The sequence below is a fragment of the Orcinus orca genome, chromosome X (genome assembly GCF_937001465.1).
Source record: "Orcinus orca chromosome X, mOrcOrc1.1, whole genome shotgun sequence".
Classification (NCBI taxonomy): Eukaryota; Metazoa; Chordata; class Mammalia; order Artiodactyla; family Delphinidae; genus Orcinus; species Orcinus orca.
The window spans coordinates 7,022,187-7,048,518 of record NC_064580.1 but is presented as its reverse complement, the minus strand read 5'-3'; the positions used below and the strand labels follow the sequence as shown (position 1 = coordinate 7,048,518).

General features: G+C 52.1%; 1 protein-coding gene across 6 annotated transcripts in view; it reads right to left on the bottom strand.

The window, feature by feature from the left end:
* The window catches only part of SHROOM2 (shroom family member 2), a 135,488-nt gene that overhangs the window by 37,907 nt on the left and 71,249 nt on the right, over positions 1-26,332 (bottom strand). For 3 of the 6 annotated variants that reach the window (XM_033420218.2, XM_004265520.3, XM_033420220.2), the window contains exons 3-5: positions 21,225-21,356; positions 11,769-14,016; positions 10,463-10,560 (exon numbers count right to left, since the gene is read on the bottom strand). The exons of 1 other annotated variant lie outside the window; for it this stretch is intronic. In XM_033420218.2, coding sequence (XP_033276109.1) covers positions 10,463-10,560; positions 11,769-14,016; positions 21,225-21,356 — 2,478 coding nt within the window. The remainder of the gene's footprint in view (positions 1-10,462; positions 10,561-11,768; positions 14,017-21,224; positions 21,357-26,332) is intronic. 2 more of the 6 variants (XM_033420219.2, XM_033420221.2) reach the window with 2 other exon arrangements.

Sequence of the window (26,332 nt, the reverse complement as noted above, 5' to 3'; positions counted from 1 at the left end):
TAAGCGACAGCTTCTCAGACTGCCCTTGTTTTCCACGCCCTCCACGGTTTGGAGGAGTACCGTGCTGGCATTTTGCAGAATGCCTCTCAACTGGGATGCGTCTGATGTTTTTGTCGTGATTACCCTGGAGTTATGGACGTGGAGGGCAGGCCACAAGAGGTGAATGCCCTGCTTACCATACGATACCAAGGATCACGCCGTCAACACAGCAGTCTGCTCATCGGCTGGCAGGGTCAGGCACGGCATGCATCAGCTCCTCCTCGGTCACGTGACTTTCACCCCACCTGTTCACCCTGCCCTCTGCGGAACGACGTTACCATACGGAGCCCATATTACAGGAATGAAGGGCTCTGCCCCACCCCCTTGAGGGCAGAGGATCTACAGAGATCTGGAATTTTTCGGCACAGATTTGTCTCTTCTCCCCCACTTATTAATACACCCAATCATTTACGTCTATCAGTGTGGACTCAGGGATACTTTATATGCTGGGTTATAATCCTGCACGACTTTATTTCATTGCAGCTTTGGTCATACCTACCTCTAAGTGGACCCCTGTTGTCCCTCTGGCATAGCCTCACTGTTACAGGTGTTTGTGTTTGTTTGAACACTTCCTTACTTTTAGGGCACGAGACACTCCATACTCGTTCCGCACACACCCTCTGTCCCAGCCCTAGCGTCAGCCGTTTCTCCAAGGAGCCCTGCGTCCTCCTCATGGAGAAGCGCATTAGAAACCAGGATCTGGGTGGTGCTTTTGCTCTAGGAATCCATTTTTAAAGGACACCCTCTCTGAACAATTTGTAAAGGGGGAGCACTTTCATAATATTAAGGTTTATCGTTGGGTTTTCATATATCCGTGTTTCCTAGAACAAGGCGTAATTATCAGGGCGTACAAGATGCTCAAAGCCTACGCTGTTTATGTCGTTAAGACTGTGCACCGTAAATACCTGTAAAAAGTTGAAAACAAATGTGCCTTTACTTGATACAGTACATTCACGTCCTCGAGGAAGTCCACAAATAAGAAGGGAACGGAACATGATAAGCACCCCGGCACAATGAAATGCCGCAAGAACTCCTCGTAGCCGCTGGGCCAAGCCTGGCGAAGCCTCAACCCTTCCCCAAGTCACTTCGCCTGAACTGAGCTCTTACAGTCCAAGGATGCCAGCGCTCCAAGTCAGAGCATCACCAAGGAGCCCGTGCTTAACAGCATCCTTCGCTCTCCCACACGCTCGTGCCGTGAACGGGCCACAGTTAAGTCAACCAAGCCGGAGAGACCAGTAAAATGAAAATGGCAAGAGGGACGGACGTCATGCTGCAGAGAAGCACGCGAGAAGCCTCTCTGCAAACATCCAGACAGTCGGCCATGCAGGCCTCACCTCCCCGTCCGGGATGCACACTCACTGAAGGCCAATCTCTTACGGCCCTTGGTCAAATCCCAGGGCTGGCAAACCTTCTCTGTCCAGTTTTATGGGAGCACAGCCACACCCACCCCTTCATGGACTGTCCACGGCTGCTCCCGGGCTACAAGGGCAGAGATGTCCGCAAGCGGGAACACTGAGGTCCTTAAAGCCCAAAGTACTCACCATCTGATCCTTGGCCAAGTCTGAGCTAGAGCCGCGACTCCCAGACCTGGGTAACGCGCGGCCTCGTTTTAAATTTTAAAACCTTTTCTTCCTGGGGACTCTCAGCACCGACCAGATTTTAAAAATTGAGATGAAGTTCGCATACCCTAAAATTCAGCCTTTGGAAGCGTATGATTTAGTAGCTTTCAGTAAACTCACAGAGTTGTGCAGCCATCACCACTATCTAATTCCAAAGCGTTTCCCTCACCCGCCAAGAACTCCACACCCCCTGGCAGTGACTGCCATTCCCTCGGGCCTTCATTACGGTCAGCCACCCACCTCCCTTCTGTCTCTACGGATCGACCTGTTCTGGGCAGCACACACGCACCAGAATCACGCAACGTGTGGCCTTTTATTGTATTGTTAAATGTGTCTAAATATATTTTCCTTAGTTTTATGGCTCATAGGCTACATAACACACAACACATTTGCAAGTGACGTGGGAAAAGAACTATAAAGCCAACGTGACTTTAATGGCTTTGCTGGGAATGAACTCTTCCTCTCGTGGCTCCGGACACCCCGCTTCTCGTGGGTTCAGCTACCCTGGGTTCCCAGATGCCACGAAAGGACTCATCACGCGTCTCCGGACAGACAGGACCTGGAGCTCTACTGGCATGGCACCCTGATGACTTGTCCCTCGCCTCGGCGGGAGAGCTGGGTTCACGTGTGAGCCTGGACTCATTCTCTCCTCCCTGCACGGGACAGCAACCTCATTACCTCTGACAGTGGGGCTCCCCACACACACAGGCACGACCGTGCACACCATCCAGGATATCCTGGTAAGAATGTTAAGATTCACATGGAAATAAAGACACAAAAGGTTCAACTCGAAAGAGAACAGGCACGTTTTCCAGGAACCCACGTGCTCCAAGTGCTGCATCTGAGAAAACCTCAAGTCCATGCACTTTCCCGGCTAGCGCCCTCCCACTGCCCACACCACTGTCTTCCTCCTTCACCTTCCTGTCCTCTGACTCCAGCTGCTGGTGGAGGTGGTGCGACCTCCGCAGTGCCAGGGGAGAGCAGGTGGCTGCCTGGGGGACCGAGGGGATCCACCGACTCCTCGGTTTCGTGCATGTTTCACGTCCACTCGGAAATATTTTAATGCACCGTACGCTGCTTAAGAGGCAAATCGCAGAACCATTCTTTTTTATTTTCAACGTGTGGACCTTCAGAAAGTTTATGAGAAAACTGATTTCTGGGACTAGCTGCAGGCGTCTCACCACCACTTAACACGCCGAGTACGAGGAAATCAACTCTGACAGCCAAGGGTCCACCTCACCTCTGACTGATGGCAGCCATGTATAAGATGCGGTCTAACTCTAGAGAGGGCGTCACTTCAAATTGAACCTTAAAAATAAACCCACTTCACGGGGACTTCCCTGGTGGCACAGTGGTTAAGAATCCGCCCTTGATGCAGGGGACACGGGTTCGAGCCCTGGTCCGGGAAGATCCCACATGCCGCGGAGCAACTAAGGCCGTGCGCCACAACCACGGAGCCTGCGCTCTAGAGCCCGCGAGCCACAACTACTGAGCCTGCGTGCCACAACTACTGAAGCCCACACGCCTAGAGCCCGTGCTCCGCAACAAGAGAAGCTCCCACGATGAGAAGCCCGCGCACGGCAACAAAGAGTAGCCCCCGCTCTCTGCAACTAGAGAAAGCCTGCACGCAGCAACGAAGACCCACGCAGCCAGAAATAATTTTTAAAAAAAGGAAAATGCGAAGTGGAAAGGGGGGATGGGGGAGAAAAATAATAAACCCACTTCAGGAGTGACCACTCAAGGGGTACAAGGTCTCCTTTTGGGGTGATGAAAATCTTCTGGAACCAGACGGTGGTGATGGATGCCTAATGCTGTGAATGTATTAAGTGTTACTGAATCACATACACTCAAATGGTTAACTTTACATTACGTGGATCCCACCACAATTTTAAAATAAATAAAATCTTTTCAGCCCCATTGCAAAAAGCGTAAGTTACTTATTTTTTATGTTTTTAAACTTTTATTTTATGTTGGAGTCTAGCTGAGTAACAATGTTGCATTAGTTTCACATGTAGAGCAAAGTGATTAAGTCTTATCTACTCCTTTTCCCAACTGTTTTCCCATTTAGGTTGTTACATAATAGTGAGCAGAGTTCCCTGTTTCACACAGTAGGCCCTTGTTGGTTATCCATTTTAAATACAGCAGCATAAGTTACTTCACGTAACTTAAAAATTAAAGCAAGTCATTTACAGGAACCTCACAGACAGCAGCCAACGTGACCCAACACACAGACACCTACAAAGCCTGTGAGTCCCAAGGGACGGAGGTCAAACTGGACAGGTGCCCGGTCCTCGAAGCCATCTCGTCAGGGCGCCTGACCTCGGTGGGCCCGAGACTCACTGCCCGCGGGTCTTCTCCAATGATTTCAGAGTTCTAATATCAAATGCCGACACAGACAGAAAGGAACACAGGAGAAACCTACTGCAGTTAAGCTGCCTCGTCCTTGCCCAAGAGAGAAAAGCCTGCGCCTGGTACCTGGTCTCCAAAGTTCCCGAACATTGCTCAAGAAGGCCTGGGGAGAGGCAGGTGTGAGAAGGATACGTGGACTCAACCACGACCCTCCCCGGCATCAGGGATGCCCTCGATCATCTCTGGGAAGCAAGTTTTCATCCTAACGTGGCTCTGCCACGTCCACTTCTGCAACGAAGCTCGATCTCGTTTCCACCCTGCAAGGATGCTGCAGTGCCTCTCACAGGCCATACCTTCCGCAGGGGAGGAGCCACAAGTCGGTGTTCACAGCTCACGGACGAGACGTGCTCGTGTTCCCAACACGGATTCACCACGCAGCCTGGATTAAGACGCGTGACTTCACCCATTAACGGTATGAAAGTCTACCACATTAGGATTAAGTAGGTCGCCACACTCGGTCCCATTAGAAGAAACAGGAATCAGAGATCCGGTCCTTGACAATTCGGTTCTTTTGCTCAGGCTTGGCTGCCCCGTGGCACGTGGGATCTTAGGTCCCCGACCAGGGATCAAACCTGCGTCCCCTGTGTTGGGAGGCGGATTCTTAACCACTGGACCACCAGGGAAGTCCCGACAATTCGGTTCTTGAGCCAAGAGGAAAGCACTTTAATGAGACAATGAGCCAGAAGGGTCTAGAAGAAGTGAAAGGCAGCAAAGATCGTCTCAAAAGCAGTCAGAGGAGACTTTGCCGACACCCCTGCCACCATGAAGAGCATTAACGTAAGGTGTACTTAAACCCATATGGCCGCCTTCCAGGTCATCCCAGCCCTAAACCGTGGTACGCTGACTTAAAACACGGCATCGAGCAAAGAAGCATGGGTGGAAGGATCAAAAGGAGATGATGAGTGGCGGTGTGTTCTTGTGGGTTTCTGGAGAAAGGCAAAAACAGCAAAGAGTACCTGTACGTGCAAGTTCGACCAAGGGCAACTGACAAGGGTTTGAGCTTTTTTTTTTTTTTTTGGCTGCATTGGGTCTTTGTTGCTATGCACGGACTTTCTCTAGTTGCGGCGAGCGGGGGCTACCCTTCCTTGCGGTGCGCGGGCTTCTCAATGCGGTGGCTTCTCTTGTTGTGGAGCATAACTCTAGGTGTGCGGGCTTCAGCAGCTGCAGCACGCGGGCTCAGTAGTTGTGACTCGAGGGCTCTAGAGCACGGGCTCGGTAGTTGTGGCGCGTGGGCTCTAGGGCGCATGGGCTCAGTAGTTGTGGCTCGCGGGCTCAGCTGCTCCGTGGCACATGGGATCTTCCCAGACCAGGGATCAAACCTGTGTCCCCTGCCTTGGCAGGTGGATTCTTAACCACTGCACCACCAGGGAAGTCCCAAGGGTTTGAGCTTGAAGACAGGAGTCAACTGAGAAGAAAGGAGACCAGAGGATAAAAGAGCAGAGGATCCTGTCAAACAGCTGTGGAAGTCTCTCCATCCAAGAAGAGGGGCCGTGGACTCTTGGCTTTTCCCTCCCCCACCCCCGCCCCCAACAAAGGACTCGCATGCAGCCACCGGGGCAATCAGCCGACGTGTGTCAGAACCCTCTCAGAGGGCAGAGGCTGCCTTCACAAGTGGGGTCTGTGGAGGACCGCTTCCCCGCCGCGTCCGGAACTAGGGTGCCCGGGTCCAGTCTCCGTTGCTGTCCCTCGGCGCCGCAGTGGTTAACATTTCGGCACGGTCTCTGCCCACATCTCACTGCTCCGTGGACCTGGCTCCCTGGCCTCACTTTCTGCTCCAGGGCCCCAAGCCCTGGAACCCTCAAACCACCGCCTGACAATGCGTCCTTCAGAATAGCGTGCAGTCACGAGACCAAGCCGGCAGGTCAACAACCTGCTGTGCCTCGTCCTGACTCTGCTCTTCCTGAAGCCACGCGGCTATAAACACGAGGGGAAAGTGTCGTCACAAAGCAAGACGTAAAAACACACCACCGGAGCCCAGGCCCAGGGTCTTCCGACAGCCGCTGCTTTTCACCTCTGGGAGGACGGAGGTCTGTGTCTCAGCAAGGGCTCTGGGCACGGGAGACAGTGCACTGCCCGAGAGGGAGCTGTGCCGATGCCGGGCTCCACCCCAGAAAACTTCCAAGCTTGAGGTTCCCCTTGTGATCACGCCAGCGTGGGCTTCCTAATTACCCAGCACAGCAGTTCAGAACGGAAAGCTTCAACCGCCCCTTAGCTAACTGAAGGCCAGGAGAAGTAAACGTCTCCCCCAAAGCAACAAATGAGGGGTGCAGGTCGGATGGCAACGCTCTCACTCCGAAACCTACTTGCAAGCAGCCTGTGGAGTAAATGGAAATCAGTCTTATCGATCTCTGTACCGCAAATCACCTCTCAGGGCAAAAGTACAGGAAGGTGACCCTCAGGTGGACTTAGCTTGTTGATGAATTTCACGTGAAATGAAAGAGCTTGATTTCATACAGACTCCGCCTTCTGGCTGTTAGCGGGATTTAGGATTTATTCTTATTCTCCCCCCGCCCCTCCTCTCCCATCTGTCGCAACAAAATACAAGCCTGCAGATCAGAGCCAGCCTGCTGGCGGCAGCTCCTATGGGGGCAGAAATGGCCGGGAGAAGGCCGGGGAGTGAGAGCCTGCCAGTGGCCACAGCCTCCCGGGCTCTTCCCCTACAAGACCTGTCTGCAGAACCCCGCAGACGCAGTCCTCTAGAAGACCCTCACGTGTGAGGGGCACGAACCCCATGCGGTAAACTTAGCTTTCTCACAAGGCTTAAAACACGACACTGGCCAACAAGTCCGCGTGCCAAATTTGAGATGCTGATGACGCCCCTCTAACGGGCACGGAAAGCCCGCTTCATGCACTGTACTGTCATGTAGACTAAAATCGTCAATACAATTTCAGCAAGCAGGTCATGCCAACATGGAAGCACTATTCCCCACGATCCAGAAGGAGCACAGAGCCCCACCTCCACTCTGCCCAGGGTCTGCCAGGGGCGCTACCAGCCATCCAGGTAGGGAGAGAGCAGCCGACGAGGGGGCAGCTCCATGAGAAGCGGCAGAGGCGGCACCAGGAGCCCCTGGTCCCCATACGCTGTTTACAGGGCGATGGGCGTCTGCTCAGAAGGTCACTCTTAGAAAGGGAATCACCCACCCGAGGGTGTGTGCAACTCCACGCCGGCAACAGCCCTCCAAAGGGGCTCCACTGTTCTCCCCTCTTCACCAGCTGCTCGCTAGGATGGCAGCTCCTTTATTTTAAACGCTAGGACATCAGGTGTGACCTTGTCTGGACAATGAAAGGACGCTTCCTGAGAGAGTGGACACAGCAGACAGAACTGGTTAAAGGCGTCAGAGAGAAGCAGAGACACTCCTAGTATTAGGAGCTAACTCTGCTCCCCCCTTCATACCTTGAAGTCCTAACCCCCCAGGACTTCAGAAGGTGATGGAATGAAGCTCTTTCAAGAGGTGATTAAGGCAAAGTGAGGGCATGGGGGGGGGGCCCTAATCCAATCTGGCTGGTGTCCTTCTAAGAAGAGATCAGGACAGAGACACACACAGAGGGAAGACCAGGTGAGGACACAGGGAGAAGGCGGCCGCCTGCAAGACCCCGAGAGAGGCCCTGGGAGACACCCACCCTGCCAGCACCTGGAGCTTAGACTCAGGCCTCCAGAGCTGTGAGAAAATAACCGTCTGGGGCTTCCCTGGTGGCGCAGTGGTTGAGAGTCCGCCTGCCGATGCAGGGGATGCGGGTTCGTGCCCCGGTCCGGGAAGATCCCACATGCCGCGGAGCGGCTGGGCCCGTGAGCCATGGCCGCTGAGCCTGTGCGTCCGGAGCCTGTGCTCCGCAAAGGGAGAGGCCACAGCAGTGAGAGGCCCGCGTACCGCAAAATAAATAAATAAATAAATACCTGTCTGTTGCTGAAGCCGCCCAGACCCCGGCAGTCTGTCACGGCAGCCACGCAAACTGCTGCACCGAGCTCTCAAGGTCCCCGTGACACTGGGGCAGGGAGCAGACTGCCGTTAGGCAGGACACCTGAGCTTGGAGATCTGGTGCAAAACCTCCAAAAACAGTGGACGCTGGCTCTGGAAACATGATGGTTGAGGAGGCCACTCCCACGCGAACACAGCTGGAGGCAAGCAAATGCTGTCAGATCTTCTCCTGAGGGCCTGGGTCCTGCTCAAACACCACCGTCGTGTCCACAACCCCCAGGCAGAAGTCGCCTCACCCTCGTCCCTCCAAGATTCTGAACCATCCCGTGACTTTTCACAAAGATGACAATTACGCGTCATCGCTTCAGTGCTGAGTGCTGGTGTCTCTCCGTCCCCCCTACGCTGGGAGGTCCCCTGGGGCAGAACCTCTGTCCTACTTTATCTGGAACACAGAATCCTGAACCTCACAAAAATGTTCTCAATTCGATTAGCGGCATAAATGTTCTCTCGACGCTCTTCTGGCATCACAACAGAAGCCAGTCTTCATCATCGTGTTCTCGTTAACAGATCAGCGATTCGATTTCTTTACACGGATACATTACATCAATGTATGCAAAACACTGGGCATCTTTAAATCTTTGCATTATAGATTGGGTTTTGGTGAGCAAAGGACAGTCCCTGCCTGCATTTTCATTTCTTTTTTCTCCCATTTAATGTTTCAAGGGCACTCTTCCTCGCTGCTCCTTCAGAAGATAAACATTTTCTCAAAAAAAAAAAAAAAAAGCCTCTTCGACATCCCTAACCTAGGATTTCACTGAGTCTCACCACTCTTTAAAAGCAGACACAATGATTCTGAAAATTGCTGGGTTTGCAGCTCAAAAGCAGAAAGTTTCTGGAACTCGTTCCGTCAGAGTGGTTACGCAGCCTGCCAGAGGACACAGCTGTGAGACAGGCAGCGTGGGGCCCCTCCCCCGTTCCCGTTGACCCCTTCGCTGCCGACAGTACCGTTACCGCACACACGCACGCGCGCGCACACACACACACGCACGCACACGCGCACACACACACACACACACACGGTATGTACATTAGAAGCCATGTGTTATGACTTTTCACAGCAGGAGAGCTGAACTCCAAGCAGCACATGCGTCTCTCTCTGCAGGATAAACGCCCGAGGCCTCCGTGCAGCAGCGAAGCCCGCGCCCGAGTGTGCGGGGAGCGTCCCCGCCGCACTGCACTGCACCGCACCACACCACAGCACTGCACGCACTCCCACGACGGCAGCAGGGCCCGGAAGTGGCTTTTGATAAAGAGGACAGCCGGCACTTGGCACGTGAGCTGCTCGCAATCCAGAGCCATGGAGCTCTGACTGTGCCGCTCAGACACAGCTCAGCTCTGTACGTGTTATTCATGGACCTTCCTCTCTCACCCAGGGGTCTCTGGTCTTGGCCGTGCAGACTGGTAAGTAACTGCGACCATACCCTACACATGCACACACAGACCACCACGCCTGCTCCCTCAGAGCCATCGGCACTCCTGTTCAAGGCCAGCAGCGCTCAGCTGACAGCCAAATGAAATAAAACCCCGTTACGTAAGGCTCTCAAAAGCAAGCATTTAAACTGCTCATCTCTGGGACAGAATCTTCCATTTTGAGGTTGGTGTTTAATTTGAGCGGCACGCCAACTCCCAGAGATGCTCAAGGAACAGAAAGATATGCACTCAGCGACGCTACTGTGTACAAATTTGCTTCCATTCTTCCATCAGCCCTTTTAAAATAAGGTCGTACCCCAGTTCCTGCAGTGACCTACACTTCCCTCCCCCGCCCTCCTTGTGGATAGGGTCCAGATGACAGTATGTATTTCACCTAAATTCCACCCTCACTACAGTGACACAGCTCCACTGGACACACTGGAGAATCAGGGCACGTGACAGTGTAACACTGCTGCCATTCCGTTCTTTCAGATGCTCTGATCCCCTCCCGGGGAGCCAACCGACTCGATTTCTATTTTAAAGCTCAAAATTAAGTCAGTAAATAAGGCCAATTGAGAAAGGCTTGCCCTCGTCCTTTGACTAACGATCCTTCCAGACAATGTGGATTTCCAGACCCAGCAACCCAGCCGTGCCCTCGACGTTAAAGCATCCCGTCAGATGGCCGCTCTGGATAAAGCATGTCATTCAAGCCACTACGCTAGGTTTCTCGTTCTGTGAACATAAAGAACTCCACTGTACGGAAAACACAGCAGCTGTTTTAAGAACCAAAACTGCCACGATGGCATTCAGAGCGTCCCCGCCCTGGGGATGCTTCTCCCGCCGGCAGTGGGGTAGGGCTGAGGGCTTGGTCCTGGGGACGCTGGAAGCTGAACCTGGTTCGTGGCCACTTCAGGTCTGGCGGAAACCGGACGCCCAAGCACTCACCCACCACAACGCAGCCCACCCCAAGATGCCTTCTCAGTAACCCCGAGTCCAAGAGTCTCCTACCTTGGGGTGGGGCGTCCCTCCTCGGCCTGGACTGAGGAAGAAAGCTCTCTGCGCGCACCGGGGTCCTCCGTTTGCCGTCGCACTTCCACAGAAGCTTCCTGCCAAGGGTGGCACAATGAGACACCCGGTCATCAAGCCACCGCCTCCGAGACCTCTGTGATCACGAACCCTTCATTGTGGGTTCGTCCTGTGAGCCCGCACCACGAAGGCAGTGACGCCGCCTGCCGTCAGCCGGCCACGGGACCCGTGAGCCCGGCTCCCCAAAGCATCTCACCGAAAAGACTCAACAAGACCACGTGTCCCCTTCGGCTCTGGGCAGGAAGCAGAACTCCTACGTGAGGGTCATAAACCTGTGTTGACACACTGGCCCCCAAACCCTCATCAAATCAAACCCAGCTGGTCACGGCTCCCTGCAGCGAAACCTCAAGCCCCGGGACCTGGAGTCTGGGAGCCTTGTTTCTTGACCGATCAAGCATGGAATTCTCAGAGGTCACACTGCACGGGGCATGGGCACACGGTCGCGGTGTTTGCAGGCCTTTCTGCACCAGGGGGCCACACAGAAACCTGCACCTGTCTTCACATGCGGACGTTCATTATTGTGTAACAAACCGATGGCTGGTTTTTCTTAAAAGAACCTCCATCTGATGCTGCAGGAAATCTTTTCTTTGAAATGTACAAATGCAGATGGAAGGGGGAGAAAAAGCAGAGAGAGTGGGAGAGGAAGACTGACTATGGACTTTGAGATATGGATACAAATGTGTAGCTTTTCAGAAAGCTTCCCATCAACTTTCACCATCAAAACTCCTACTTTAAAATAAAAGTGAAATAGTTTAACACACTGCATTTTCAATTACATTTGCCCCAGAACAACCTTTAAAAATATTTCACCACAAAAAGGGACTAAGAAGAAAACTAATAGCACAAGTTGACATCAAGGTTGCCTTAAGCCTTGCTATAAAGCGCCCCTTGTAATTTCAGAGGAGAGCTTGCCATTTTCTATCATCTCCCCCAATTTCTTCCCCTTGTATATTAAGGGCAAGCTAATCAAAGGGAAAGACCGCTTCAGCGAGAGCTGACAATGAGGCTGGGAACTCGAGACGTGGGTGAAAACAGGGCACTCGCAATTGTCATGCGTGTATCGCCTCTGTCCCCAGGTGCAGATACTAGAAAAGCTGGTGCACGTAAACGCTCAGACAGCTGGACACAAGTCACAACGGCAATGGGCCATGATATCCTGGGGCTGTCCTGTACGCACCTTAAGATGGGACTGCGGTGGCTCTGTCCTGGCTCCCTGCAGGACGCTTACCTGCTTGTAGAGGTCGGTCGAGGGCGACGACCGGGACCTTCCGTGGATGTACTGTGGCCTCTCGTGTTGGTCCAGACCCACGTCCAGGATGTTGTCTGCCGAGTGGTACCTCCCAGAACTCCTGGCTTCCGGGGCTTTCCTCTGTTCCCTCCACGAGGCTTGATACTCTGCAAAGGTTCCCAGCCTCTGAGGTGGGTCTGATCTCCCCACCTTTCCCTCCTTTCCGGGGCCCGCTGTCCAAGGCCTCTCTGGCTTCTCCTTCGGGAACCCACAGGGTGCCGGCCTCAGCCCCGACCGCTGGCCTACGGGCTTGCTGGTTTCCTCAAAAAACTTCCACCTGTCGACAAAGGTGCGCACGGTCTCGTCGGGAGGCGCGGGGCGCTGGCGCGGGCGCTCATCCCCCGCGAGCCCTACCTCGTTCATCTTCTCGGGCTCGGAGTAGGACTTCAGTTTCTGCTCGGCCGTGAAGCGCCTCCGGCCTGCGATGCGCGGGGCGTGCAGCGCGCCACCGGCGCTCGAGGGCAGCCTGGCCGGGGCTGCCTCCCAGACGCGAGGGAGGGTGTCGGGGTCCGACGGGCTGGGCTCCAGGTCGCGGCGCCTAAACGACGTGGCCCTCAGGACGCGGGCCTGCGCCTCCTTCAGGTGGTCCTTATATGTGCTGGAGAAGGCGGCTTCCGGGGCGCCCCCTGCCGGCTGCACCCCCCAGTCGCGCGCCTCTGCCTCGGCGGTGGTCTCGTCCCCCTCCGCGGCGCCGGCCAGGGTTGCCGTGCTCCGGCTCTTCTGCAGCCTGGCTCGCCGCAGCTGGATCTCGTTCCTCAGGGTGGTGGCGAAACGGTCGCTCCTCCGCATGGGTTTGCCCGCCGGGGCCTCGGGCGGGGGCCTCTCCGGGGCGCCCTCGTGGCCGGCCTCGGGCCGGCGCGCCCCTTCCTGGGTCAGCGAGTGCAGCATGGGCGTCTGCAGGGGGCAGATCTCGCCGCCCGCGTGGCCCCACGCAAAGCCGCCTGCGACCCTCTTCACACTCGCCGTTTCCACGAGGCCAGCCGCGGGCGGTTCCTCGGCTCCCTCGCAGTGGCCCCCGGCCTCCCTGTCCGCCGGCGCCACTCTCCCCCTTTGCCGGGCGCCCGGGGGCCCCTCGAGCCGGGGCGGGTAGCAGCGAGGCTGCGCGGCCGGGGCGCCGCCCTGCGGGCCGCGTCTGGAGGTCACACAGTAGTAGCGGCTCTGCGCGCCACCGTCCCCCTTCTGGTCGCCAGCGCTGGGCCGCCCCACCGGAGCGGGGCTGTCATCCGGGAAGCGCTCGGCAGGCGGCTGCTCCCTGAGCCACGTGGCGGCACCGGGCCCCTCGTGAAAGAAGGGGCTCTCGTCGCTGGAGTGGCGCGGGTGCTGGCACGCGGGCGAAGGTGGCGGGCAGCGCACGTCCGTGCTGGACAGGGAGGCCTGGAGCCGGCTGGGGGCCCCCGGGAGGGCCCTGGCCCCGCTGTCGCACGGCGGCCACCCGCAGTCCAGGGGGACACCCGGCGCGCAGCCCGAGCTTCCGGCTCTCCTCCCGTCGCCCAGGCGCGCTGGTCTCTGCGGCTGATCGGCCGCTTCCGGTCGCCAGTCGCTGTGGGACGGAGCGCGGGTCAGGCCCGGAGGGTGCTGCGTGGTGGCCACCTCTGAGAATGGAGGGCCCTGGGTCTTCTCGTGGCTCTTGGTGGCCGCAAAGCTGTCACTGCGGAGAGGGGGAGGGGGCGGAGGAGGGGACGAAGAGGCCTTCTTCTTATCGGGAACATACCAGACTGGCCCAAAACTGGACCTCCCGGAAGCAGCTAGCTTGGGCTCAGGGCTGTCCTCGGGCCTGGGGCTCCTGCTGCTGTCACAGGGGACCCTGGGGGGGAAGCACCCGAGCCTCTCGTCCACACACTGAGGGTCGCCGGCAGCCAGGCCCTGCCGGTCGCTGCCTCCGGTGGAGGCCTCCCAAAGGCCTACTTTGTAGAGGATGTTCTCAGCAGAGGAGGCATCCGCCTTGGGCAGGGTGTGGTCAGGCGTGCTGGAGCTGGTGGAAAAGGAGCCGTAAGCGGAGTCCCGCTTGCTCGGGCCGCCCAGGTGGTCGATGCTGCTGTTGGACTTGGCAGCCGAGAGGCGCCCGGACGGGTAGGACTGGGCAGGCTGGTCCAGGCTGTCCACACTCCCCAGGGAGCTGAAGTGGTCAGAGGCGCGCTGCAGATGCGTCTGCTCCCACAGGCCGCTCGACAGGTCCTGGGACGAAGAGCTAGGAAACAAGAACCACAGGCAACAGCGTGCTTTAGAGTCATGTTGCAACAAAGGGCAAGATGAGACAATGCACGTAGGAGCGGCTGGCCCTGGGCAGAAGGCAGCCACTCGTCCCGGAGCGAGACCCCTGGGTGCGGCGCGTCTAAGTTTTCCCATTTCAAAGAGCAGCTTTCCAAGGGCAGGCTGAAAGGACCGAGTCCTACCCACACGACGCCTGTCCCCAAACGGAAAACCTTCCACGCCGCGGTACATCTCTCAGCTCGACACCCACAGGCTGGACCAGGTCCAGAGCAGGCAGCAGCAGGCAATGCCCCTGTGAACACCTTGATCTTCAATCACCGGTTAAGTGTCGCAGATAGCAAACCGCAGCCCGTGAGCTAAGGACGGCTTTTAGAGTTTTTTAATGGGGGCGGGGCAGGGCACGGAATCAAAAGAGTACTTCCTGATGCGTGAAAATGATACGAAATTCCGATTTCAGTGCTCATAACTCGAGTTTGACGGGAACTCGGTCATGGCTGTGTGCTTTGCTCCCAACGGCAGAGCTGCGCAGCTGCCGTGGACACTGGCCCACCAGCCTGAGGTGTCAATCCTGTCTGGCCCCCTGCGAGACGAGTCTGTGGACCCCTGGTTGAGTGCAGGAAATGATTCATACTACAGACTGCTAACGCAAAGAAAGCCATCAAAAGAGAACGATCTTCAACTTAAAAAGGCAAGTTCAGAGATAACATGACTTTTCCAAGCCCAGATATTAAAATCACAGGCATACCTCCTTTTGAAATGACGTCTGCCTGTGATTTAATGAAAGCTCCGATGATGATTAGCATTTTTTAGCAATATTTTAAGACTAACGTATGTACTTGTTTTTTAGACATAGTGCTACTACTGCATACTTAAAGCTCTCAATAATGAAACTATTTCTCCAGGCGTGTTAAGTGCTTTCATTAAGTCATACGAGGGAGGCAATGACCGTTCCACGCCATGTCTGCAGAGGACAGACCAGGTACCCTTCGCAGAAACGGAGCATGTTCTTCTCCATCCTCCCACCAGTATTCCTGAGGGGATTTTTCCAGGAGATTCTAAGTCCAAGCAAATATAAACAAAGCTAAGCACTTCTTCCACAGGGCGTATGTGTTTCTTTAATCAAGAAACCACCAAACGGGCTTAATGAAATATAAGGCCCGCTTTTTACTTAAGTTTTACCACACGGAGGAGAATCTGGTTTTTCAAAAACACCCGGGACTCCAACTACTATAATCTCTTATGGCTTGAAATAGGTAATACTGTATTTAAGACCTATTTCCTTCGCAGCAGACCAGTATTTACTAACAGCCGAAAACTCATTTTGAAATAGTTATGTTAGCTCCACACACACACACACACATACAGACACACACAGTCATGCATACCACAAATATGCACACACGCAGATACACACACATACCCAGATACATACACACACAGAGGTACACACACACACTCACACGTGCACTGGTGTACATACCCCACAGCCACACTACTGCTGTTACCATCATCCTTCTAACAGACCAGTGAAGACACTGGCCGCTAGCCTCAGGTGACTGGACGCTCCACGTGGCCAGGAGGAACGTCTCCAAGCCAACACACCCATGGTGCTCTCCCATGTGTGCCTTGCATTAGCCCTTCTGACCCCAAAATGTGGGCTCCAGAGAAGCCAGGTTGAGCAGCGCCCCCCGCCCCTTCCACCAGCTCACCATTCTAACATCCTCTGTCTCACAGTTACCAAGAAACCACCAGGCCTGGCACATGGGCTGTGAAGCCCCCTGGTCGCCCCTGTACCTCCACACAGCAACCTGGGGTTTGGGGAGAGAGTGCTGGTGTTTAACAGAATTTCCTGGGGGAGCTTTGGCCAAAAAACCTGCCCAGCAATAAGTAACGTGGTGGCTGTGGACACGTGGGGGACGCGGACAGCCATCCCACTCGGCTGGCCCAAAGGGATTCAGCCAGAAAGCGAAGCCTCCAGGCTCCTGACTTATCAGCTGGACAACATAAATGAGGAAGCACACTTGCCTGTCGTTTCTCTTGCTGTTTTATTTTTTGTTTTCAGGCATTATACACCTGCCTGCTCAGTGAAAAAATTAGAGTTCCTACCAGTAACGGTGTGTCCACGGCCTTTTCTCATCAGAAAAAGAACATCATTCTCAGGTCAAGAAAGATGCTATTTAAAACACAACAAGCCAAAATCTATGGGACACAGCAAAAGCAGTCCTAAGAGGGACGTTTAGAGCAACACAAGCTTACCTCAGGAAACAAACAGCTCGAACAACCTAACCTTATACCTACAGGAACTAGAAAAAGAACAAACAAAGCCCAAAGTTAGCAGAAGAAAAGAAATCATGAAGATTGGGGCAGAAATAAATGAAATACAGACTAGAAAGCCATTAACAAAGATCAATAAAACTAAAAGCCGATTCTTCCAAAAGGTAAACAAAATCGATAAATCTTTAGCCAGGCGCATCAAGAAAAAAAGAGGGCCCCTAATCAATAAAACCAGAAATGAAAACAGTTATAACTGATACCACAGAGACACAACCTAGAAGAAATGGACAAATTTCTAGGAAAGTACAATCTCCCAAGACCGAACCAGAAAGTAGAAAATATGAAGAAACCAATTACCAGTAATGAAACTCAATCTAAAAAAATAAATAACTCCCAACAAACAAAAGTCCAGGACCAGATGGCTTCACCTGGTGAACTAATGCCTTTCCTTCTCCAACTTTCCTAAAAATTGCAAAGGAAGGAATGCTCTGGACTCATTCTACAGGGCCAGCATCACCCTGATACAAAAACCAGACAGAGATATCACAGAAAAATAAAATTACAGGTCAGTACCACTGATGCACATAGATGAAAAGTCCTCAACAAAATAATAGCAAACTGAATCCAAAATATATATTGAAAGGATCATACACCATGATCAAGTGGAATTTATCCCAGGGATGCAAGGATGGTTCCACACCTACAAATCAACCAACGTGAGACACCACATTAACGAACTGAAGGATGAAAACCATATGATCAGCTCAAGAGATGCAGAGAAAGGTTCTGACAAAATTCAGCACCCACTATGATAACAACTCTCAACAAAGTGGGTATAGAGGGGACGTACCTCAACATAATAGAGGCCATCTATGACAAACCCACAGCCAACATCATACTCGATGGTGAAAAGCTGAAAGCATTTCCTCTAAGATCAGGAACAAGCCAAGGCTGCCCGCTCTCACCGCTCTTATTCAACATGCTTTTGGAAGTCTTAGCCACGGCAATCAAAGTAAAAGCAATGAAAGGAATCCAAACTGGAAAGGAAGAAGTCAAACTGCTGTCACTGCTTGCAGATGACGTGACACTGTACAGCAAGTCCCCTACCTACGAACCTTCAGGTTGAGAACTTTCAAAGACGGCAACACGCATTCGCCTGTCCAATCACATAAGTTAGTTCATGTGTCTGGCACATTGTCACGTGCGTGCATCTCTACAAGTGGCTGTGCTTCTGTGTACTGTACAGTACTGTGTAGAGTACAGCAGTACAGTATCTTTATTTCAAGCGAGATCTGCAAGAGGATGATTTCATTGAACTCCTTGCTGTGTAACACGAGGAGCTTACTGATGGAGACCTGACAGAACTGGAGGCCCAGAGAAAGCACAGAGGAACAAGAGGAAGAAGTAGCTGAAGAACCAAGGAGATTCACGATGCAGGAAACGGCAGGGGATTTTCTTTCTCTGAGGAGGCACTGTTAGTTTTCGAGGCACAGGGCCCAAACTTAGAACGGTACACAAAGGCTGCAGCAGCCGTTCAGAATGCAATCCAGTGCTACCGTGTCATCTAGGACGAGAAGAAAAGTGCTACTACCGGGCTTCCCCGGTGGCGCAGTGGTTGAGAGTCCGCCTGCCGATGCAGGGGACGCGGGTTCATGCCCCGGTCCGGGAGGATCCCACGTGCCACGGAGCGGCTGGGCCCGTGAGCCACGGCCGCTGAGCCTGCGCGTCCGGAGCCTGTGCTCCGCAACAGGAGAGGCCACGGCAGTGAGAGACCTGTGTACCGCAAAAAAAAAAAAAAAAAAAAAAAATAGTGCTACTACCCAGACATCACTGGATCGTTTTTTCAAGAGGGTAGATAGAACTGAATCAAGCAAGGAACCAGAACCTGTGCCAGCAACGTGAGGAGTGAGTGAAATTGCAGCTCCCCCTCTGTCTACTACTGCTGACGATCCTTCAGCTCTACACCTCCCACCTCCTCTCCCTCCTCCAGTCAGTAACTCTTCTGGCCTGTTCACTCGATGCCAGCCCCTGGATGCCAGCTATTGTACTGGACTGCTGTGCTTTTCCAGGTACTGTATTATAAGATTAAAAATGTTTTATTTTTTGTGCTTGTTTTTTTATGCATTGTTTGTGTGAAAAGTATTATAAAACTCTTACTGTACAGTACTATATAGCCGACTGTGTTAGTTGGGTACGTAGGCTAACTTTGTTGGACTTAACGAACAAACTGGACTTACAAACGTGCTCTCAGAACAGAACTCGTTCGTATGTAGGGGACTTCCTGTACATAGATAATCCTAAAGACGCCACCAAAAAACTATTAGAGCTCATCAGTGAATTTGGTCAAGTTGTAGGATACAAAATCAATACAAAAAAACGTGTTGCATACTAACAATGAACTATCTGACAGAGAAACTAAGGAAACAATCCCATTTACCACTGTATCAAAAAGAACTAAATACCTAGGAATAAATCTAACCAAGGAGGTAAAAGACCTACTCAGAAAACTGTAAGACACTGATGAAGGAAGCTGAAGATGACATACACAGATGGAAACATATACTGTGTTCATGGACTGGAAGAATACTGTTAAAATGACCATACTACCCAAGGCAATCTACAGATTCAATGCAATCCCTATCAAAATACCAAGGGCATTTTTCACAAAACAAGAATAAATAATTTTAATATTTGCATGGAAACATGAAAGACCCTGAAGAGCCAAAACAATCTTGAGAAAGAAGAACAGAGCTGGAGGTATCACAATCCCTGACTTCAGACTATACCACAAAGCTACAGTCATCAAACAATATGGTACTGGCACAACAACAGACACATACAACAATGAAACAGAATAGAGAGCCCAGAAGTAAACCCACACACATATAGTCAATTAATCCATGACATAGGAGGCAAGAATATACAGTGGAGAAAAGACAGCCTCTTCAGTGAGTGGTGCTTGGAAAACTGGGCAGCTACATGTAAAAGAATGAATTAGAACACTCCCTAACACCATACACAAAAATAAACTCCAAATGGATTAAAGACCTAAATGTAAGGCCAGACACCATGAAACTCCTAGAGGAAAACATAGGCAGAACACTCTCTGATATAAACTGTAGCAATATTTTTTAGGATCTGTCTCCTAAGACAAAAGAAAGAAAAGCAAAAATACACAAATGGGACCTAATTAAAAGTAAAGGCTTTTTTTTTTTTTTTTTTTTTTGCGGTACACGGGCCTCTCACTGCTGTGGCCTCTCCTGTTGCGGAGCACAGGCTCCGGACGCGCAGGCTCAGTGGCCATGGCTCACGGGCCCAGCCGCTCCGCAGCATGTTGGATCTTCCCGAACCGGGGCACAAACCCGTGTCCCCTGCATCGGCAGGTGGACTCTCAACCACTGCGCCACCAGGGAAGCCCTAAAGGCTTTTTTTAAAAAATAATTAATTAATTAATTATGGCTGTGTTGGGTCTTTGTTGCTGCACGCAGGCTTTCTCTAGTTGCGGTGAGCAGGGGCTACTCTTCATTGCGGTACACAGGCTTCTTATTGGGGTGGCTTCTCTAGTTGTGGAGCACAGGCTCTAGGCACGTGGGCTTCAGCAGTTGTGGCTTGCGGGCTCTAGAGCGTAGGCTCAGCAGTTGTGGCACACAGGCTTAGTTGCTCCACTGCATGTGGGATCTTCCCGGACCAAGGCTCGAACCCGTGTCCCCTGCATTGGCAGGCGGATTCTTAACCACTGTGCCACCAGGGAAATCCCGAAAATTAAAGGCCTTTTTTTTTTTCAGAGGAAAGGAAACCATCGACAAAATGAAAAGACAACCTACTGAATGGGAGAAGATATTTGCAAATGATATGACCAATGAGGGGTTAATATGCAAAATATATAAACAGCCCATCCAACTCAATATCTAAAAAAACAAACCTGATTTAAAAACGTGCAGAAGACCTGAACAGACATTTTTCCAAAGGAGACATATAGATGGCACATGGAAAGTGCTCAACATCACTAATCAGAGAAATGCAAATCAGAACCACAATGAGGTATCACCTCACAGCTGCCAGAATGGCCGTCATCAAAAAGACAACAAATAACAACTGCTGGTGAGGACGTAGAGAAAAAGGAACACTTGTTCACTATTGGCGGGAATGTAAACTGGTGCAGCCACTGTGGAAAACGGTATGGAGGTTCCTCAAAAAACTAAAAATAGGACTACTCTATGATCTAGCAATTCCACTCCTGGGTATATACCCAAAGAAAATGAGAACACTGATTTGAAAAGATACATGCACCCCAATGTTCATAGCAGCATTATTTACAAGGTGAAGATTGGTATATCTTATACACACAGACACACACACACAGACACACACACACACAATGGAATGCTGCTCAGCCATAAAAAAGAATGAAATTTTGCCATTTGCATCAACATGGATGGGCCTAGAGGGGTATTACGCTTAATGAACTAAGTCAGACAGAGAAAGACAAATACTGTATGATATCAGTTATATGTGGAACCTAAAAAAATAAACAAACGAATATAACAGAACAGAAGCAGACTCACAGACGTAGAGAACAAATTAGTGGTTCCCAGTGGGGAGAGGGAAGGGCGACGGGGCAAGATAGGGGTAGGGGAGGAAGGGGTATAAGCTATAAAATAAATAAGCTACAAGGATATATTGTACAGCACAGAGAACGGAGCCAATGCTTTATGATACCTTTAAATGGAGTATAAGCTATAGAAATTTTGCATCACTATGTTGTACACCGGAAATGAATAATATCGTAAATTAACTGTACCTCAACAAAAACTAAAAGTGAGAAATGCACAATTACGACAAGGCAGGGAAGTCATGAGTGTGGCAGAAAGTGAAACCAGTTTCCCATCCCGGCGGGAAAGGCGTGCCTACCTGGCGTGGTGCTGGCCTGGCCACAAGGGGCAGGAGCTGGTAGAGGGGAATGGAGATGCCGATGTCTCGGGGTGGCTGTCGGAGAACTTGGTGACGTGCCAGGAGTGTGGCCTCCAGCTCAGCTCAGTCCTCCTGAAAAAGGATGCAGATGGCTCAGGGACTTCACACCAAGGACAACTTCAGGCGAAGAAAGGAGTGGGAGGCAGAAACGATTCCCGGGTGATTTACTGCATCGCTGTCAGGTGCTTCCCACTGCATCTGGGCACCAACGCTCTTTGTACAGGTTCGTTACCGGAGAACATCCCCGGGCGAGAATCACAGGCCCCAGGATGTGAACCAGCCCTTAGGCTTCCAAATTTATTCTAAGTAAGTACATGAATCTTGCCCACGACCCCCGCTGCCCCACCCCCAAGACACAGCAGCATCTTCTGTCTGTCTGGTGTCAGTGCAACTTTGCACGGGCCCTTAGCCTGTTTGAGGAGAAGGCACTGGGCTGCAGAAAAGCTTGAGCTGGGTCCCGTGGAGTTTTGACTGTATTTATTTATTCACTCACTTCACTAAGTGAACACAGCTATCCTGCAGTTAACGGGGACTGGTGGACATGTATTCCTCTGAGCCTCCCAGAGCGTCCGAAGTCATCTAAGGGTTCCTGTCATGGGAATCACCACACCCTAAGACCAACAGGCTCCAGTCCATTCCTGCCAGGGCTTCTGAACGTGGCAGGAGCCTTCCCTGCCCGCCTCCACCGCCCCCACCATCCGTGGGTGGCTTATTAGGTTTTTGACCACACCTGCCCAGGTGTGAAACAGCATGTCCAGTTGGACATCCCTGCAGCCGACATAGGAACATCCCAGGGCCTCCCGGGTAAAGCTACTGCAGGAGCACATGGCCCATGCTCGCCCCTCCTCCTCCCGCAATTTTTTTTTTTTTTTTTGCTGTACGCGGGCCTCTCACTGCTGTGGCCTCTCCCATTGCGGAGCACAGGCTCCGGACGCGCAGGCTCAGCGGCCATGGCTCACGGGCCCAGCCGCTCCGCGGCATGTGGGATTCTCCCGGACTGGGGCACGAACCCGTGTCCCCTGCATCGGCAGATGGACTCTCAACCACTGCGCCAGCAGGGAAGCCCCCTCCTGCAATTTAAGACGGATCTAGCCTCACCAGGGACACTTTGTACAGCCCAATCGAGATGGGAGAAAGGGTTCAACTGAGCCTCTAAGTACCTGATGGGGATCAAACATTCTTCCAACAGGCAAAAACATTAAAGAATATTATGCAACAACGAATATTAAAGAAAACCCAGAAAGCATTTATAACATAAACCTTCTGATGACTCAGAAACGAGGAAAAATACACGGGTGGCAAAATGTGGAATGTGTTGACTCTTTGATAGTTTCCCACGAGCTAAAGCATAAAACAGACGAATTCATCACACCACAGAAGTAAAGGGATTGTAAAACCAAAACTGTACCTCATAAAGTTTCTCAAAATCCTCGTAAGGAAGGTTCTGGCCACGTGAATTTCATTTTCAGATGGCTTTTCCTGTGCTATAATATCCGTAACGTCTGTCATCTTCCTTTACAGGTAATTAATGAAGGAAACAAACTAGACAAACTGCAGGCAAAGGAAAAAGAGGCTTGGAAAAGAAAACGCCTTACACTTTGTGGTAACATATTTCAACTCTGTAATTGGAATGAGTGGGGAACCAGCTGGTTTACTGGGGCAGAAGTCGTGCTCTTTGAGAAGACTAAATGTTTCTCCTCTTATTTTAAAGGATAATACAGGCAGACCTTGGAGATGTTTCGAGTTGGGTTCCAGACCACCAAAATAAAGTGAACATTGTAATAAAGCTAGTCACGTGAACTTTTCGGTTTCCCAGTGCATATAAAAGCTATGTTTACACTATACTATAGTCCACCAAGTGTGCAACAGCATCATGCCTACAAAAACACAATGTACATACCTTAATTTTAAAAGACTTTATTGCTGAAAAACACTATTATCTGAGCTCTAGTAATAATATTAGTAACATCAAAGATCACTGATCACCGTAACAAATAAGATAGTGAAAAAGTCTGAAATACTGTGAGGATTACCAAACTGTGAGACACAAAGTGAGCCAGTGCTGTTGCAAAAATGCTGCCAACAGACTTGCTTGCCACAGGGTTGCTACAACCTTCCATTTGTAAAACAAACAAACAGAAAACACGCAGTATCTGTGAAGCACAACACAGCAAGGTATGTCTGTACACAGATACATGCCTCTACTTCGAGGAGACATAGTCAACAGTTACGGTACTAATTGGAGCTTTAAAGAAATAAAAAGGAAAACACAGTGAAAAGGGTGATACCTAGAAGCTCTAAGTGAGGAATCATGGCTCCTGGGGAGACTGAAATTTTCCTACGTATGTGGCTCTCGTCAGGTCCTCAGACTTTCCTAGAGCACAGTGAACGTATCTGGGAATCGAGGAAGGTTCAGGCAGTTTCTGTCAGCCCCTCTGATGTTTAAAACTGGATTCTGCTGATGAAAGGAGGACATGTGGCTGATGAAAGGAGGACATGTGGCTGAGGGCTGGTCTCTCCATCACAAGCCCGTGACCACGCTGGACAGGAAAGCTCTGGGGACCGAACGCTCTGGCGCCACCTAGCGTTCCCAGATGGAACAGAAATGGCAGGGGCCGATTTAAGGCGCTCGTTTCAACAGACGATGGTGTTTCTTCCCACACAAGATACGCACTCCAGGTGGCTTTAAACCACCCGGGTCCCTGGAAGTCTGGGGCCGTGAGGGGTGCACAGGCCACAGGCTGTGCCAAAACAGGTGGGCAAGGTGCCCCGATGTGAGGGCCTCGGAGAACTCGGACCACGTGGTACCTGGTGGTACCTGGTTAGGGGTTAACCGCCCTGCCCCCTCAGGGGGCCACGCGTGTCGGAAGGAAAGGCACACACAGCAGGTACGCAGCGAACCACACCCGAACCTTCCTGTCCTGGCGGGCGGGACGTCTGCTATGTCTGCTACAGCTGGACCAGCCCCCCCGCAACAGACATCAAACAGGAACAGAAGGGAGAGCTGTGAAAGGAACGCCCCCTCCGCAGGCCACGCAGTCAGACACAAGCCAGCTCGGCTGGGGAGACCAGCAAGGACGCCCCTTCCGGGAGGAAGAAGGACGGCACGGCTCAGCCCAGAGACATCCAAGGCCATGCTTCCTGTGCAAGGCAGTGTGGTCAGCGATGCCAGGGAGGAAACAGCCGTGACCCGGCCGGGGTGCGGGTGCTGACCCCTCCTGTGCGTGCAGCTGCACAATCCTGCCAGCTCCGGAAACGCAACAGGGCTGCGTCCAAGTCACGCCCACGGGAGACTAACAGCCACTACCACGGTCACCCCGTGTACAGGGAAGAAAGCCTTTTCATTCACATGGCCACTGCTGCTGGGAAAGCTTAAAGAATAGGCATATTGTAGAAAACATGGAACATTTAAAAACTGAAATGCGATTAAGACAATAAAGGAGGATAACCCGTCATCTGAAGATGAACGGTGGGTAACGTCTCTGCATTTCTTTCCCCGTTTCAGACGGCTGAGAGCATCGTGCAGACTTGGCGGGGCCCTTTCTCTCTGCAGCCCGCCTGGTTTGGTGAGCATTGACTCTCCAGGCCACCGTCACTTTTCCAAAATGTCATTTTTAATATGGCATAATATTCCTTCCACATGAATACTGAAAAGCAATGCTGCTGACTATTAAACACCGGGTTTTCTGGCTTCCAAATCAAATTATTCGCCCTAATGAGGGTTCTCTGAAACCTTTCCCAAAAGGTGCACACCAAAATTAATCTAAATTTACTTCAATTTCTAAAAATAATTTTTTATGCTAGGTAGTCTTTTTTTTTTTTTTGAAGGGAAGGGGTTTAGATCTCAAATATAAAAAATGCTAGGATACCAATGAAAGTTAAGAATGGATCTAGATACATAAAATTCATTTTTAAAAAGAAATTATTAAAATAAGGGCTTCAATGAAATGTTTCTCATTCAGAAAAAGAGAAGTCCCTAAAAAAAAAAAAAAAAAAAAATCACGTGAACGCCGGATTATTTTCCTAACGTTTCCACGTGCAGCCAACAGGCGCTGCCTCAGAAAATAAACGCGGTCCGCATGTGGTCCCCAAGAGCGCGCGGGGGGGGGGGGGGTGGGGGGGCGGGGGGCGCTGACAGTACCAGGCCTACAGGCTGGGAAGCCAACAGGAAGGGCCTGGCGGGACACTGTGAGGGGGCACCACAGGGTGTGTTGGCTGCAGGCGACATCCTCGGGGAAAATGAAACCAACAGTGATGCTTGGGGCACCTTAGAAGCAAGCGCCAAGGGGGGCGGCAGTGGGGAGGGACTTCCAGATAAAGGGAAGGCTGGAAGTTCCTCAAATGCTTCCCAGTGAGTCCTGCGGGTGATGGGGGTGAGTTCCGGGCAAGGAGCCCCCAGAAGCTTAGGGAGGGAGGGTGTGCAGAGGCCCCGAGGGACAGGCCCACAGAGGGTACAGGCCCTCGAGATACTGGGCTGGAGGAGGGCGACAACTGCAAACAGCCTTTTTATTCTTTAAAAGTGAAACACACACATAAAAAGCACCACCCTACAGACACAAAATGAAGCCTGCCCTGAGCTGCTGCTTCCTTCCTGCGCCGGTCAAGCCTCTAGAGGACAGATGCTGACCGGCCTCTCCCTCTTCCGAGCTGCCTCTACCTTCTACCACACCAGTCTCCCTGCAACTCAGCTCTGGCAGCTCCTGCCCTCATCCCACCGCCCTCAGCTGCTCCCAACTGCCACGGAGCGAAGCCCGGGCCAGGCGGCACTGGCATCGCTGGGACGGCTGTGTTTGCACAAGCCCTCAAGGTCATTCCGAGGCGAGCTCAGGTCTGAGACTCACCGCTCTAGCCCCGAGATACCCTTCCTCCCTTCCCCCATCCGCTCTGCCAGCCTCTTTAGGAGGTCCCGGCATCACTGACTTAGGTCCACGTCTGTGTCTCAAAGCTGGCTCAGCCTTCAAAGGACAGCCTGACTGCTGAGCTCTGCTCCAGCCCTCCCTCCTTCTCCCAGAGCCACCACTTGTTAGAGCTTTTCCTGTCCATGCCCA